The sequence below is a fragment of the Kryptolebias marmoratus genome, linkage group LG20 (genome assembly GCF_001649575.2).
Source record: "Kryptolebias marmoratus isolate JLee-2015 linkage group LG20, ASM164957v2, whole genome shotgun sequence".
NCBI lineage: Eukaryota > Metazoa > Chordata > Actinopteri > Cyprinodontiformes > Rivulidae > Kryptolebias > Kryptolebias marmoratus.
In genome coordinates this window covers 7768365-7780296 of record NC_051449.1, presented here as the reverse complement: position 1 = coordinate 7780296, position 11932 = coordinate 7768365, and the positions used below count along the sequence as shown (strand labels likewise).

Here is an 11932-nt window from a genome sequence, read left to right as displayed (position 1 = left end):
GACAGTTTCTCTTTGTTTTTTTGGAAAAAATTGCTCGAAAGCATATGTCAGTTACAGGTTGCAGGTTTTGTGGCTGTGTATTTATACTCACTTACTTGCTCTAACTACGCGTTATAGCTGTCTAAACAACATAAATGTCCTACTTTGTCCTCCTGTACCAAGACAAGTCTCCTCTTCCCTGTGGCATCTGTCTTATACTTAGGTTTCAGTGAACAAAATAGTGCAGCTTAGGAACTTTATGTACTAACTTTATTAGGACTGAAGTGAACATAGAGAGCAAAAGGCACATGAAATACAGTCAGGGTTAAAGACCTGATTCAGCCACAAGTCGATGCATTTTAAAGGCGGCGTGCAGCAGCCGCATGTTGAATGCTGATACAAATGTGGGACATATGAAAAGTGTGGAATTCATGCTCTGTGTTACTTGATAAAATGCTGCTATCTGAGCACATGAAATCACGCTTTGGTTATGGAAACGGACTGGGCTCCGGTGGAGGATGGACGTGTGTTCTGCTGCATTTGGGATTGAAAACTTAAAAACACTGGCAGTGTGCTGTCAGACAGATGATACAGCACTCATGAAATCAGAATCTTGTGTCCAAATACTGGCACTTCTATCCAGTAATGAATATTTTACTTGCTTTTTTTGAAGGCTTCTGCCACCGTCATCTGCCTTAAACGCACCTAAAGAATCGAGGAAACTTTTTTTTTTTTTCATTTAATGATTCCCTGCATGCTGTTGTTGGCTGTATACATACATATGTTCACCAATAAGCCATGAAATAATGAGCGCTGACAGTTAAAAGGAGGAACTCCACTCATTAAATTACAGCAGTGTTCTGCTGGGTGAAAAGAGAGGGAAAAAAAGCTTCATTTTTTACGGATGCTTTTTTGACACTTGCCACCTACTTGAACACTTTTGCAGAAAAAAATCACACCCTCACACTGCAACAGAGTTCCCCTATAGAAATGCCTGCAGGACAGTCGTTTGTTTTGGAAAATCAGCTGAGGAATGGGAGAACAATAAATCTGAGCTGTTCATTCAGCATTAAAGTTTCAGAAATATTACTTTCTCAAATAGTCTACTATTACTAGCATTGCTTATTAGCATGTGATATTATCAGCCAACGCTGTCTACAGAAGATTACAGACAACAAACAGGTAAAAATGTGAACTTCTCTGTTGTTTAGGTTGCCATCATCATCCCGTTCCGTCACAGAGAAAACCACCTGAAGTACTGGCTCCACTACCTCCACCCCATCCTGAGACGGCAGAAGATTGACTACGGCATCTACATCATCAACCAGGTAGGCTGGCTGAGCCTGAAAACTAAAACTACGTGCAGAATGAGCCCAATATTCACTTAATGGATTTTTTTCTATTGTCACAACCTGGCTCAGGGATTGTGACAAAACACGAGGAAATGGACACATGAATGATATTTCAAATATTTATTTAAACGCATTGAAAAATAAAGAAGAGTAAACCTGTCAAGAAAAAATTAAGTTAACCAAAACCCAGGTAAGCCAACTTAGTATAACCAAGACAAACCATAACCAAAGGAGGACAAACAAGGAGGGGGTTAGGCCTAATGCCCCTCACCTTTGCCTCACAACACCTTTCCCTTTTATACCAGACTAAATCAGCCAATCAGGTGTTCCCAATAACTACCTGCTGCACTCAATAGAGCCGCACCTGCAGCAGCTCAGTCAGTCACCTGACAGGGTCGTCACACTATCAATAAATATGAAAATGACTCACAGCTGCATGTTTAATAGTGTCTGGGTTGCACAGTAGTTGTTTTTTATCATAAAAGTTATGTTTAAGAAAAAAAGTAAAGGGTCAGTAATGGTTTGTTTGGTCCGATCTGGTCAACTCTGCGAGGTTTCACCAGGTTTGAGGCTGCCTGCATGCATCCTTGAAGTTTTGTGAATGCTCGAACTGTGTGTGCCGACAGGTAACGCTCTGGGACATTACCCCATCTGACAAGGTGGTGCCAAAGACATACCGGACAAAAAGAAACTCCAAATTAGTACCACGAGCATCATGAAATCTTGTTTTCAAAAGACACTGCTCTCATATTTGTTCAATTCATCATTCAGTGCCACGCAAATGGTCAGACTCCAAGTGAGAAATGACTCTATTTTTGTCTTCAATAGACAGTTGACAAACTAAGGCATTATTGCCACCTTATAGACTGCAGTGTAAAACTGTAAAATGATGAGTGGAATGCCGGGCGCTCTGCTGAATCCAAAATCGTTTGAATACAGCAGAGAAGCAGACAGAGAAGCGACACAGAAGCCTTTGCGAATTAAAAAGGAATGGTCCTTCTCTAAGGTAAAAATATATAACAAGAACTGGTTCTGAACTAGATCTGTCAGCTTGTATGAAGTCCTAAGTGTTGTGAAAAAACAACAAGAGTGTTGCAACCACCGTCAGTAGTTTTTCATCATTAACATAAAAACTCTACTACCTAATGTGGAAACAGAGTAAGTCATAATTCAGGCGCATAAATTCCTAAATGCTGCCCTTTTCCTGTCTCTCTTCTAATTTCTTTGACTCCTAAAAGTAAAATAAGACCTCATCCGCAGATTAATTCCCTCCCTCAGCCCAGCACAGGGATTTTAAATAATGTTATGACACTGTATGTGAGTTTTCCACGGTACGTTAGGCGAGAATTCCTCTTCTTCTACATTATGGGTAATGAGGTCTTCTTCCTGGCCTTTAACTCCCCTGTGTGCTTTGTGTAACGTCTTAATCACTCCCCCTGTGGAAAGGACCTTTAGTTCTGCCTGCCCTGCTGCGCTCTGCTCTTCATGTGGCTATGTTCCAGTCTTACCCTTGCTCAACACAAATACACACAGACAAAGACACATATACCATCTCTGGGTCTGCGAATCCGCCTCCCGTCAAACGTGACGTTGCCATCAAGTGTCAGAACTGTTGGAGTTGAAGCAACAATTGGACTATTCCCTTCAGCTTGTCTCTCAGTGAGACCTTCTCCGCCGCTGTAATTAAACTGACATCGTTTTTAGTTTCGAGATGAGACACTGTGGCTAATGTCCTGCAAAATGTCAAACATCAATAAGTGTAGTAAACGGCGGAGAATTACAAGGCTAAACTTGTTTTACAATTGCAACCAGGAAGGAAGTTAGGAATTAAAGCAAACCCTAATAGAAGATTGTATTTATTTAAGCATCAGCCTTGAAGTAAGTAGTTTAATGCCTTGCTTGAGGGTAACTCTGCAGTGCAACTAAAGCGTCAGTCCCGCTGAAAGGGTGACTGTTTACCGAGCACGTGATGTGCTGCTCTCCTGCTCCAGATCTGCCCAGAAAACTGATGTAATATCACATTGCAGAGTGGCTAATATGAGCCTCAGCAGCATCTTCAGCTCCACTTCAAACGAACTCTAATTCGCTGCCTGGGTGCAATTATCTGTGAAACCATCAACATTTACTCCACTCTGTGACTCAGAGGTCAAAGTCCACGGCGTTTGAAGTGGAAAGGGCTTTTATTAGTTCTGAAATATAGCCGAACGTGTTAAGATATGCAGAGAAACTCTTATTGTAAATGACTTGGGTTAGGAGGTTAATCTCATCCTTCTGTTTTTGAATGATGTTGCAGCCCAGCCGGATATAAGTTAAACGCTACAGATGTGTGTTTGTAATTAACCTTCACGTCGCAGAGGCTTGCTCAGCTTTAAAACTTATTGGTGTGTTTGTTTCTATAAAGTCCTTGCAGTAGATTACTTTGCAACTCTTAAATTATGACATTTATGGCCAATTGAAACATTGTTTTTCTCTTACTTTTTTACTTTTTTTCTCTGAAATGTCTACATTGGGTTTTTTTTTTTACATTATAGGTATTTCATCTTACATAAGTGTGCATATCATACATAATCAGTTTAGCTTTTAACTGGATGAATGTATTCTAAAAACAGTTTTATAACTGTTTATTATTATTATTTTAGCGAGTGACTTAGTGTTAAAGTAGTTTGAAACAATTATTCTTCCTTAATGAGCTTTTGGGTATAAATAAAGACATCTTTACAACTTCAGGACTCTGGAAAGAGAACAGGGATATTGGCTCATGGCAAAATAATTTTTTGTTACATTAACTATTTGATTAGATTTTTTAGAGTTGTTTATTTAGTTAGGAATGCGTTTTGAAGTTTTTTTTATTCTGCAGTTGCTCGTTAAAATTAGATTTCAGTAGCAATATGTTGTAAGTTTCAACCCTGGCATTAAATCTAACACCTTGGACACGCTCTGTTTTAATGAATACACAAATAAATCAACAAGGATTGCGCACAAAATATTCACATGGCCGTTAATTTACGGGTAATTTACAGTTAATCAGTTTTATTTTAGGAAACGCTTTTTCGTTCCAATTTCTGCTTTTGGGATTTCACTAATAACAGAAATCAACTCTAAACCAAGGCAGATGATTAAAAAAACAATGATTGTGCCATTCCTCAGCTTTTTTTTTTAGAGCTGCTTAATTTCATCTTTTCTTCTAAAGAGGTCAGCCATGAAAGTCAGACAGCCCTCTTGGCAGAGCAAGTGATGGGAAGTCAGATGAATAGACAGTGAAGCCGATAGATGCTCAAACAGGATGGACAGGAAAGCAGATTGAGAGGAAGCGAATGAAAGCGACAGAGGTGGGAGTTTGATGGCAGCAGGTCCTGATGAGTCTGACACGATGGGCGATTAAACCTTTACACCAGCTGACACTTTCTGAGAGGACGGCGCAGAGCATTTTTCTATTGTGCTCGCCCGAGTGTTAAATGAACGAAAGTCTGGAACGTTTTAACACCGATTCACTAGAGAGGTGTGTGTGGCCGGGGCCGTAGGTGGTGGTGGGGAGTGGGGGGGTATATGTTGATAATTTTCCTCCCTCCAGTCCTATCCCAGCTAACAGATAATGGCTGCCGTGTCCTCAGAGTTAGAACAGGCTTTTGAGAAAAGCAGTGCCCTGGGAGTACTAAAAGGTACATCTGCTTTTGGCACTCTTGAACGTCACACACACAAATGATTTTCAGTTCCGTCCACACAGATCATGCATTTAAGAGCTTGGCTAATTATATCAGAGCCTAAAGGTTACAGCAGACTGACGTTTAGCTAAAACACGCCACTGTCAGTCAGTGACACGGCTTCACGCACGGCCCGGATAAAAGTACACACGCACTTTTTCTTTTCTCAGATTTTAATGTCTGGCTGCACAATATTAGAAAAAACATACAATTGCAATCTTACAGTTGAATCCTGAGACGATAATATCAGTTGCGATAAACCAACAATACCCTTACTGCTCACTTTTCCTCCCATCATCACAACCATCGCGGCGCTCTGTGTGCTTTGGTATTTTGTTCGCTATCATTTAAATCAGCTGTGGGCCTTTCTGACAGCGGGGTCCGTCTGATTTATCAGACATATTATTGGTTATGTTCATGCCTCTGTTTCATTGCATCCCTTGCCATATTGATACTGTGCACACTGATGTTGCAATGATGATAAATTTTTATAACTTACACCAAAATCAACGTGTTAAAATACCCTCAGATATACCCGTAGTTTTGACAAATAAGCTTTTTTGACATTATTGGTAGAAATATTGCAGTAAATATGATGTTAGTGCACAGCACATGTTCAGAAATACCTAAATCTCTATTTTGGTGATATATTTTAATTTCACTTTGTATTATTTTTTTGCCTGGTCAGGGTTGAATGTTTGAATGGCGCAAATTTACATAAATATAGAAATATTAATAGCTTTAAAAGTAACCTTTAAAATAAAACTAACATTGTAATCTACTCAAAAAAGGTGCTGACTCATTTGATTTGAAATAAAATAAAAAGGGGTTTTACAAATTGCCATTTTATTGTGATTACGTGTCCAGGTTTAATACTGTCTGTTTATAAGGACAACTGGTCAAATGTCATTCGCTGGGAGAAGTTTTGATTGTCTCAGTTTCAAAAGTTTTTTGGGGTTTTTTTTCTTGTTTTTTGGCATTTTTGCACCAACCCGCAGTCCGTGCTCGGCTTCAGCCTGACACTTAGCTATCATCTCCCTCTGAAAAGTGATGCCAGGGAGGTACAGTGAGTAGGCGTTGCAGAGGGATCATGCGGAAAGTGATATAGCAACCTTGCTGTTCTGCCCTGCTGCTCTGTATCCTCTGTGCCTGCCGAAGACCAGAGCCAATATTTGTTGGCCATCGGCTCTGTGTGTAAACTGGACAAAAGCCCAGAAAGAAGCAGAGAGCAAGAGGCAGGAAAAACAAAAGCAGGTGAGAAACAGCGTGTTTGGGGGGGGCAGAAGTCAGTGGTAGAAGTGTTGAAGGAGGATGAGCCATCTGTTGGTTGGGTTCTTTCTTTCTTTTTTACAAGAGCTTAATGTTAATCCCAGGATTAAACTCATTATTGATTTATAAATTATAACAGGAGACAACTAGGAAGCATAAATTGCATTATATGCTATTTTTTAGTCATTTATGTCCTGATTCTTTGGTAGTAGAAAAAGAAACAGAACCTTCACACCACTTTATGTAAAAGTAGTAAGAATAAAAGCCCTGTTCTTCTGTGACTCTCCCTGTTTGTTGAGTAATAACCACAGTGTTTCACAGCTGTATTTTACCCGAAATCGCCTGTTTTCTAGGTTTTCTCCTTGTTTTGTTGCATCTCTGGCCTGCTGGCAAAAATCCTATAATATTTATGGCTATATTATATAGTTGAAAGGTGAAAAATAGAATACATGTTTTGTTTTTTAACCTAGAGTTTAGATCTAAAGTCACTACATGTTGCCTGTTTTTACTATTTCTCCACGATGCAACAAAACCCCGAAGTGGAACAAACTAAAAACTTACTTGGGGCAGGGGTTCATGGTATATGTGCTTTTATGAGTACTTCCATTCTTCTTTTTTGAACTACTATTAGTTCAAACATTAGTTAAAAGTAATATAAAAAACAGACATCCTGTTTTTGTGTTCCCTTAATCCAGAGGAGATTCAAGAATACAAAAAATAAAGCAATAAAATAAAACATGCTAACATCTGGTTTCAACTCATCATCGTAAGCTTGTCTTCACTAATCTACCGTCTTCTTTCTCCTTCTGCCACCTTCCCATACCCTTATAAACACACACACACACACATAGATACACATACAAACACACACTCTCCAGTAAGTTCCCGGTGTCTGCCTCAAGCCTTTTCCTCAGGCTGTCAGACTTATTATAAGTTCTTACTCACATCTTTGCATAAGTTCCTTCTGAGGTCAGCTTCGATTAGACTCAGAAACATTGGCGAACATTAAACTGTTTTTCCTTTTTCATTTGTTTGGCTTAAAGTAAAACCCTTAAAGTACAACAATCTATGACTTGTTCCTTAAAAGAAAAAAAACAGTGCTGAAATGACAAACCTGCAGTTATTTAATGACCACACAAGGATGGCTTCAGAACTTATTGAGTCAACATAAATTTCAGTTTTAGAAAGTGTAAATCAGTTTAAAACCTGGTTACTTTGATTTTTGTTCTTTATTTTGTCCTGGAAAGTTTTCCGTGAGTTTATAAAGATTTAAACGTATGTATAATTTAGGGTGAGCTCCACTGGATGTTCGGTTTCTTGCTCTGAATCATCCTGTGCACGTCTGCCTCACCATTCTTAGGGTGGTTACATCCTTCTATTTTAATTCATGGTGTTTGATACAGCAGCTACTGTCGTTAAAATGATAACTGAGAGAGCATCATAATGCCTCGGTGTACAAATAAAACAGGTTTTGCGTCACAGAAAAAAACTTGCAGAAGGCTTCGCATCCAGAAACAAACAAAAAGAATTAAAGTGTTATTTCAACTTTTCTGTAGATAGTTTGTTCTTTTATTTGTGTGAAAGAAAGTAGTTTATTTAGAAACAACAGGGATGCATTTCTATTAAAAAAAACGCAGGTCTAGATGAGAACTTTTGACAAATCTTGCTAAGTAAATGAAAGGTTGTTGATCTAATGAACAACACTTTCCATTTCCCTCCTCTAACCGGTTCCCCTGAAACGCCGTGTTCTTATAATGCCGTTTCTGTTTTGTAGAGGAACAGTGCAGTTAAATAATGTTCTCCTGCACTCTGCACCCTTTGGTAATTCTCAGGTGCATTATTGTAGCCTGTGCTGTTATGAATTATAGATTTAACTAAGAACTTCCTGTGTTTGCTCCTCTCCTCTCTCCTCTAAGTTCTCAGCGAGGTAATTGTCGGCCATAAAAGTTGCAAAACATGGATGGAAGATGTGATTACAGGCCTAAATGTCTAATTACCCAGCATGCACTGGAGCACAGTAAGATAAAGACTAAAAAGAAAAGTGATTGGGAATCGCGTTGTAGCAGAGTGGATAAAAATGTTTTTTTCTTGTATTTTTCTTACAGCCTCATTTAAACTGTGACAGTTTTATTGTTACGGCTGAAATTTTACTTCTCTTGGAATTTGTTTAAAAAGACATACCATGTTGTTTGTTTATGCAGTTCTGTTTTCCTTTTTGTTTTTAATTAATTTGATAGCAGAATCATAAAATATAATGACCAAGTTTATTTCATTGAATCATTTAGATAAACAAGTAGATTACTGCTTTCAAGTGCATAAAATTTACTATATAGAATGTATGCATCCATGCTGTTTCTGTTGCACCCTTTGTCCAAGTCTGTGTAAATATTATGCATTTCATAAAACTTAAGATGATTTTATAAAGTTAATACTGCTCATGCATTGGAGTGAATGTCCCAGAAAACATCCATGTGTGACTGACTTAAGCTTGGTTAGTGCTTTTCATTGAAAACTGGTGTGACGTGTGCCTTTTCTGCTTGATCAAACACCCTTCGTACGCCGAGCCATGTGCAGCAGTTTTACTGCGGAGGCTTGGAGACCTGCTAAAAGGGCACTGCAGCTGTTGAAGCGAGCGATAACCACAGCGCTGATCGACACTCCAGCCTGGATTGACCACCTTTGGGTCACTCACATCATTGCCTCTCTTGTCACCTCACATTTCTCCTTGGAGGAATCTCAAGCTCAGTTTTATTACCACAGAGAGGAAAGCAGCTCAAGGCTTTTAGCTCCCAGCGACTTCGTGCAACCAGCAGATACCGATTGACTCCAAAGTCTCTGCAGGAGATACAGGGACCTCAAGCATCCTGTTGTTTTGGTAGGGTTTCTTTCAGGCTGCTTTTGAATGCCTTGCTAATTGACTTCTCTTAAGCCATTGCTGCTTCAGTGGCAACTTGAAACTTCTTCATGACTTTCTATTGTTAAAAAAGAGAATTTACAAGATAAAATGCACCAATAAACACCCAAAAAGATCAGTCATAAATAAAAGCAAACTAATTTTAATTGATACCTATACAATACTTGTTATGCTTATAGAAACATGATTTAAGGTTTAAACTGCATGTGTTTTATTTTTTATTTTAGCAAGCAAATGTGCTATTGAATTATTTTCGTGGCCATTTGCTAAATCTGCTGAAGTGGTTCCGAAAAAAACCAAGACTAAACAAATCATCAAAAGTGTGTTAATAGGAAACTGGTTCTTAATAGAGTAGAATTATAGATGTTTGTGCACGACTTGGCAAACACCAACAGGCCGTCAGCAGTTTGTTGCCTCACTTTTGATTGGTTTCTCCATCCATAATGGCAAAAATGGCAAGAACTAAGTCTCATACTGTCTTTGTGTTAAAAAAAAACCAAGGCTCTTGGCTTTGTTTCTTCCTCCACTTAAGGTTTTAATGTGACAGCTGCTCCTTACTGTTCACATTTTACTCTTTAACCTGCAGCCAAGCAGCCAAACTTAATGACCTTGCTACTTAGAAGGCCCAGAACAGATGCATCAAACCTTGAGAACACCTTGACAAGCTCGTAGTAAAACGACCTGGAAATGTCACTCTGATTTAAACCCCTTTGTTGCTTTGCTTTTTCCTCCATTTGCACTCACCTCGGTCTCACACAGATGCTGCAGCTCGACTTCATCTTGAGTCTGCACATTGACTTAGGAGAGAAGTGTGAATATGTGTTTTTATTTTATTTTTATATATATATATATATATATATATATATAAGCTTCAGAGGGATAATAATGCACCCAAAGTGCCCCTCCACACTAATGGAACCTCAATAGGTTTTATATTGGTGTAAAATGTGATGGCAGTAACATGCTTTTTTAACATTTCACAACAAAATATTTTATTTTCTCCACTGTTAAGTAAAGAGAAGTTTTATTTACTTTTTCCTCAAATCTGTGATTGTTTTGATTGCTTGCTATAGCAGCGCAGAGGGATAACTTTGGTGTCCAACCTTGAAGATTTCTTCGTGCAGAATGTTGTTTTTTTTATTTTTTACCTGAGTTTCTCAAAATGACGAGCAGTATGTTTTTTTAGCTACATTGCCAGAAGTGTGAGTGGTCAGAGTGAAACTGCAGAGGACCTGGAGATGTTACTGCTGGTTTTGTTGGGTTTCCCACGGTCTCTTACAAAATAGAAATACAAACTGAAAGATTAACACGTAGCGTTGGAAGGGTGTTTTTAGACAAAAAATTTTTACAAAACCAACCTAGAGTTTGTGTCATTCATTGTACAAACAGTTAGATTCCTGACTTAAAAAAGAGGCAAATTGTATTTTATTGGGTTTTTTAACAAAATCTTTCCTGAATTGGTTAGAGTAGATCAGACTGTGTTTATTATCAAATAACACTTTAACTGGTCTGTTTTTTTTTTCTTAAAGACAGAAAACAAATGTTATTTTGCTATTGCTTTAGGGCAAGATATGGGTATAGATCCTCATATCGCAGGCCTGAAAATGACATTTAAATGTTTTGATCTTGTTAGAGTGATTTCTTTGAGTTGAAAAACAGACAATCGGTCTGACTCATCAAATAGTAATAGATTCAGTTTTAATTAGCTGAGTACTGTATAATCATAAACAGAAAAAAAAAAAACATTAAAAGTAGACGTGTTTTCTCTGACATCGTAAAGTTGAGTCATGTTCTACTCTTTGCAGACGATCATCTGTTTTTTGTCAGAGCTCTCATTAAAATGAGTTAGGCGGCCCTGTTTTCCCAAACCGTTTTTACTTGTTTCATTGTGCTTAGATAAAATCTTCCATCAGCCTTCCTTCTCATGGACTATTTTTTTATGTTCTGTTCCTAATAACCCAATTTCCAGCACGCAGGTCGTCGCTGTAAAGGATTTAAATTCTAACGTTATTGCCACAAAGACAAAAGTAGCTGTCTAAATTCAGCTTTGGTTCAGAAAATCAGTTTTACTGAGGATTATAGCAGAAAAAATGTCATTGATATGATTCAAATACAGTTTTCAGGTGTAACATGTAACCTCAGATTTAAAACGATACAGAGAATGATCGGATAAAAGAGGAGAAAATAAACCTTTTAGGCTCATAATGAACATCTTACTTTTTTGACATTCAGTAACCTTAAAACATTCAATGAAAAAACTGTTTTGTCTATTTATTATCTCTCTGCTATGTTTTAATGTTTCAATGCTTAGTTTTAACCTACTAGCAGCAAAAAGAGCTTCTATTCAGGAAGGGTTAGAAATGTCAGAAATTTAGAGGTTTCTTAGAGGATAAGGTCATTGTGCGAAACACAGCATATTAATCAGAAAAAAGAACAAGACATAAAAACTGTTGGTGGTAATTATCGAGAAAATTGCCTTAAAAGGCTTTTTTTGTCTGTTGTTGTTCTCTCCTAATGGCTGAGCGGAGTGAAGATAATAACTAAAAATATCACCTTTTTCTGTTGTTACAGGAGCACTGCGGTTTCATCTTTCTCACATTTCTTCATCGGCTCGGTTTCTGTTTTTGTTTTTCAGGGGGTATGTGTAAAAGTGACAAAGATTTCAGTGAAGTTCTGCAAACACAGCCTCGTCCTTTTGGTAGTGTCGTTCTCAACTT

The 11932-nt window shown here is 38.1% G+C and overlaps 1 protein-coding gene across 2 annotated transcripts in view; it reads left to right on the top strand.

Annotated features, from left to right (window-relative positions):
* Positions 1–11932, top strand: part of b4galt2 (UDP-Gal:betaGlcNAc beta 1,4- galactosyltransferase, polypeptide 2) — a 139757-nt gene that overhangs the window by 67673 nt on the left and 60152 nt on the right. For both annotated transcript variants that reach the window (XM_017426053.3, XM_017426052.3), the window contains exon 4: positions 1191–1307. In XM_017426053.3, coding sequence (XP_017281542.1) covers positions 1191–1307 — 117 coding nt within the window. The remainder of the gene's footprint in view (positions 1–1190; positions 1308–11932) is intronic.